Source organism: Helianthus annuus, chromosome 1, assembly GCF_002127325.2.
Source record: "Helianthus annuus cultivar XRQ/B chromosome 1, HanXRQr2.0-SUNRISE, whole genome shotgun sequence".
NCBI classification, from domain to species: Eukaryota; Viridiplantae; Streptophyta; class Magnoliopsida; order Asterales; family Asteraceae; genus Helianthus; species Helianthus annuus.
The window spans coordinates 133,048,977-133,054,439 of NC_035433.2; the positions used below are offsets into that span (position 1 = coordinate 133,048,977).

The following is a 5,463-nucleotide window of genomic DNA, read 5'->3' on the forward strand; positions in this document are numbered from 1 at the left end:
GCTTGTATCAAAAAATATGTGATAGTTTAGTGGCTTTATGATCTAAATGCTTATTTCCTTTTAATCATGCATTAATATCATTAGATACTTTTTTTTATTTATTACATTTATTGATATTAAGTTTTTTTCCATATTTACATAAACGGTCAAGGATATGATCCATTCATTCAAATTTATTATGATTTTTTTTATCTGATCCAATGATGAATTATATTTAGTGTTAAACATTACCAATACTAGCATTGGGCTAACCGCGCGTTATGGCGGAGTCGACAAATTACAAAGTTGTACTCGGTTTCCGTTAGTTTATCAATTGTTTGGTTTTATGTTAGGTTATAATAACAATTTACAACATTGTACTTGTTTACCTTTAGTTTATCTCTAAAGTTGCAATGAGAACCACCTTGAGTTGTGAGAACTGTGAGAACTAGGCCATCCATAAGGTTTTTTTCCGATTTTTTTTCTCAAAAGTATTAAAATAATCACTTGTTTCAGGAAAAAAAATTTAAAAATGCCGCATACCCACATTTACATTAGCATAAAAAATATTTATCTTCATACAAAATTTACATCAGCGCGTAAAAAAACTTGCATCAGTCAAAACTAAAACTACAGACTCGACAATTTTTTTACTTTCTCTTTCAGATGTGTTTATAATATCTTCATCTAGGTTTGTGCAAAAAAAAAATTGGCCCAACTCGCGTGGGAAGAAAAAGTTCTCACAGTTCTCACAACTCGTGGTGGTTTTCATTTGAACCGAGCCCCAGTGACTAATATATTTTCATATTTAATTCTATAGAAAAAGTATATCGTACATTACGGCTTAACGTACTTCACGTACAACAACGTGCGTGATTTGTTCTATAACATGCGTGATTAATGTTTTCACAAGCGTGATTATTGTTTTTCAACATGCGTGATTTTGGATTTTTGAGTTATAACATGCGTGATTTTAAAATGAACGTGCGTAATTACCTGTCGTACGTGATGTACGTTAAGCCATAATGTACGTTAAGCCATAATGTACGTTAACCTTCCTCTAATTCTATATGTGGTTATAATTTTAATAATATGTATTATACTTCACTAGTAAAATCTGTCGCGCGTTGCGGTGGAATTTCGTTTGGTAATGGTTGTTTTGTTACGACATCAATACGACATAGACAATTAGTATAACAACATCATCCCAAAGAAAAACACAGAAAATGAAGTCATTATATGCCCAAAATAATGGGAATACGTGTTTTACATCAATAGAAACTTGTAGAAAGGAATATCAGTATTGATACTACCAATATGAGTGAAGTAATTATATGCCCAAAATAATGGGAATACGTGTTTTACATCAATAGAAACTTGTAGAAAGAAATATCATACTGATACTACCGATATGAGTTCCCTTTTCTTTTACCGGTTTGTTTATATTTTGAAAGTACATTTTCTATATTTAATATGCATATTACACAATTTGTATTAGCTACTAACGAAAGAGAGAACTCATAAAATAAAAGCTATAACATGCCTAAAAGTTTATCTATATATACCTAAAGGGATGTCAAAACGTGTTCGGTTTATTACTTTTTTTATTATTTAACTATAAAAAAGACGAAAATCCAAGAGCCGACTGCGCGTCTCAAATTTCCATATATTAAGCTTTGCTCTCTCTCTCTCTCTCTCTCTCTCTTCGATTCATTAAAAATGAAATGAGTAATGGTGTTAATATATATTATGTTAGCTTTAGAAAAACGTTATTAAAATAAAAAAATGATTTGAATTATTTTATAGTAACATTTTAGAAAATATATTATCATTTGGATGAACATGTCATAACAATAGAAATTATATATAATAACATTACTATGTCTATATTAAATTGATAATATAATGATGGAATCCACATTTCAGCCTTAGCATTTTGCCTACTCACATCCAGCCGCTGGTTTTTCTTAACCAGCACCACCTCCACCGTCTACTCTTTCACACACACACACACACACACACAAACACGTACACGCACTTTCTCTATTTCACCCATATCAGTTTCTTCAACTCTTTGTCGTCGCCAACAACCACAAAACACATGACCAAGGGGATTCTACCACTGCAATACCGATACGTTGTCGTTTCTGGCCTCCCAAACACTCTATGTACTCTGTTATTACATCTAAGAACTACTCAACCAATAACAACTTTCGTTCACCGGTTGCCACCCCCGCCGACTGCCACAATTATGTTTCCACCAATGTTACAATGCCCAACCTCTCTCTGTCTCTATCTGGCAAAACGTCCCCACCGCAACTGAAATCATCAGCGCCACCTAACACCTACAGTTTCTTATCAGATGTCCCTTGGTTGTGTTTGGTCAATCAATGGTTTTGTTTTATGTTAAAAAGAAAACAAAAAAAGGAGGCGTGGACCAATGAGACCACCCCACTCTGAAAACGGAGTAACCCTCTGGTAGCGAAATACAATTTAGTGAATTTACACATACTAACATACATGTGAAGGTTCGATCAACTTTGTCCAGTGGCAGCAGCCTCAATTGATCGAAAAACCCGCCTTTTTCCCAATGCTCTTTGATCTGTCCTAAGACAGTCCCAGCTGTGGTTGTTGCCTTGTTGCGCTAGGCAAGTTATTATATGTACATCTAACCTAGTTACAATAATGCGTAAAAGTTGTCAAAGTAGTGTGAGACATGAATAAATTATAGGAATATAATGGTCTATCCAAGTTGTTTTGACATTGCATCTAAAATCCAATTGTAATTTAGCGACACATATATTATTTTCTTAAAATACATGAGTCGCATCGTGGATAGTTCATACGCTTTATACACGCAAAACTCACTTAATAAATTTTTTACTTCACATATATCATATCCTCTTCAAGATAATTTCCTATTTGAAAATTTTCTTTATAAAACGCACCATTCGAATACAATGTATAATTTAGCAATTCTAATTTTAACATAATATACTTTACTTTTAATAACGATTAATACTAGTGATTAAAATTCCTATGTTTAAGTGTTTAATGTTTGTCTTTGATATAAAGAAAAAAATGTAATTACAAGATTGTAAGATACATACATGCATTAATTAGCACCTTATGAACACTAAGATTCAAGTCAGATGAAGTTTCTAACAAAAAGGGAACAATTTGCTAAATGATCATAACTCTAGTGTGAACATGATGTAGTAATTTATGCAAGATACATGCATAGAATGGTTAAATAAAGTATTGAAACATAAATTTTCAAATTTTGTTTCCATTAAAGATGGAACAATTCATTGAACAATAACCGATATTTTTTAAATTTACGCGGGAAGACATTTGAATAACCAAAAATGATTTTAAGAAAATATATTTTACACTCTTCATCTAAATTTCTATTCCTATATAAAGGGTATACACATTGCATAATGCATCCAAACACATACAATACTCACTACTAAAAACCAATCAAAGAGCTTGAGAAAATGAAGCAAGAAACCATTGTTATGATAGTTGGAGCAGGACCTGCTGGCATTGCAACATCAGCATGTCTCAATCTTCTTTCAATCCCAAATATTGTTCTTGAAAGGGAAGATTGTTATGCATCTTTATGGCAAAAGAAGGCTTATGATCGTTTAAAGCTTCACTTAGCCAAAAACTTTTCTCAACTTCCTCATATGCCATTTCCTTTGTCTGCACCCACATTTGTACCAAAAAATATGTTTGTGCAATACTTGAAAAACTATGTTTATCATTTTAATGTAGACCCATTGTACCAACGTAGTGTCGAGAGTGCATGGTATGACAAGAGTGCACAAAAATGGGTGGTTACCGCCCAAAATAATGTTTCGGGTTTGGTCGAGGAGTATGTAAGTGAGTTTCTTGTGGTGGCAACCGGTGAAAATAGCGAAGGCTTTATTCCGAATGTTTATGGCTTGGATACCTTCAAAGGGTTAGTCATCCACTCAAGTGAGTATGAAAATGGAAAGACATTTGGAGACAAGGATACGCTTGTTGTTGGTGCCGGAAATTCTGGGATGGAAATCGCATATGATTTGTGCAATTGGGGTGCTCAAACATCAGTTGTTGTTCGTAGCCCGGTAAACAACTAAATGTTCTCTCGCGTGTTGTTTGAATTTGAAAAAGTGGTGTATTAAATTTAGAAAAATGTATTTGGTATATTTTAACATTCTGTTATTTGTTGTGGCAGATACATGTGCTTAACAAGGAGTTAGTGCAACTTGGAATGTATTTTTTAAAATATATTCGGTGCACAATTGTGGATAAGATGGTTTTAGTGTTAAGTAAGTTGTTGTATGGAGATCTTGGGAGATTCGGAATACAAAGGCCACTTAAAGGACCATTCTTGCTTAAAAAAGAAACAGGGAGATCACCTGTCATTGATGTTGGAACAATTTCAAAGATTAAAACAGGAGACATTAAGGTAAACATTGTGATAATGTTTTCATATCAAATCAAATGACTTCTAAACAACAAATACTAATTGCATAATCTTCTCTGTGTGCTTAAGGTTATGACGTCTATTAAAGATATACAAGGTGATATTATCAAATTTACAAATGGTCAAGAGAGGCAATTTGATGCCATTGTCTTTGCTACTGGTTTTAAAAGCACCGTACGGAAATGGCTTAAGGTAATTGAAGTTACTACATTTTATGTCGTAGCTTAACCTTTTGTGTTTTTTTCGTTAATCTTAATGTTCTTTTTTTTGTTTGTCTAATCTAGGAAGATGGAGGTCTGTTCAATGAAAAAGGAATGCCAAAACACAAAAGCCCTAACCATTGGAAAGGAGAAAATGGTCTTTATTGTGTTGGATTTGCTAGTGCTGGATTATTTGGAATCTCAAATGATGCTAAGAATATTGCTAATGATATCTTCCGTATTGTTGATGGGAAATGAGCTTGTATCAAAAAATATGTGATAGTTTAGTGGCTTTATGATCTAAATGCTTATTTCCTTTTAATCATGCATTAATATCATTAGATACTTTTTTTTATTTATTACATTTATTGATATTAAGTTTTTTTCCATATTTACATACACGGTCAAGGATATGATCTATTCATTCAAATTTATTATGATTTTTTATCTGATCCAATGATCAATTATATTTAGTGTTAAACATTACCAATACTAGCATTGGGCTAACCGCGCGTTATGGCGGAGTTGACAAATTACAAAGTTGTACTCGGTTTCCGTTAGTTTATCAATTGTTTGGTTTTATGTTAGGTTATAATAACAATTTACAACATTGTACTTGTTTACCTTTAGTTTATCTCTAAAGTTGCAATGAGAACCACCTCGAGTTGTGAGAACTGTGAGAACTAGGCCATCCATAAGGTTTTTTTTTCCGATTTTTTTCCTCAAAAGTATTAAAATAATCACTTGTTTCAGGAAAAAAAATTTAAAAATGCCGCATACCCACATTTACATTAGCATAAAAAATAT

At 32.6% G+C, this 5,463-nt stretch overlaps 1 protein-coding gene across 1 annotated transcript; it reads left to right on the plus strand.

Annotated features, from left to right (window-relative positions):
- Positions 1-3,479: 3,479 nt before the first annotated feature.
- LOC110931772 (probable indole-3-pyruvate monooxygenase YUCCA10) lies at positions 3,480-4,914 on the plus strand. Its single transcript, XM_022175152.1, has 4 exons — positions 3,480-4,094; positions 4,205-4,438; positions 4,526-4,648; positions 4,741-4,914. Exons 1-4 carry the CDS (start codon positions 3,480-3,482, stop codon positions 4,912-4,914), a joined length of 1,146 nt encoding a protein of 381 aa, XP_022030844.1.
- Positions 4,915-5,463: the final 549 nt, after the last annotated feature.

Bases quoted from the DNA above. Each gene is read 5' to 3' on its own strand.
- LOC110931772 (XM_022175152.1), top strand. From the start codon at position 3,480: ATGAAGCAAGAAACCATTGTTATGATAGTTGGAGCAGGACCTGCTGGC. The intron at 4,095-4,204 runs GTAAACAACTAA...TTGTTGTGGCAG, and splicing joins CAGTTGTTGTTCGTAGCCCG to ATACATGTGCTTAACAAGGA. The intron at 4,649-4,740 runs GTAATTGAAGTT...TGTCTAATCTAG, and splicing joins CCGTACGGAAATGGCTTAAG to GAAGATGGAGGTCTGTTCAA.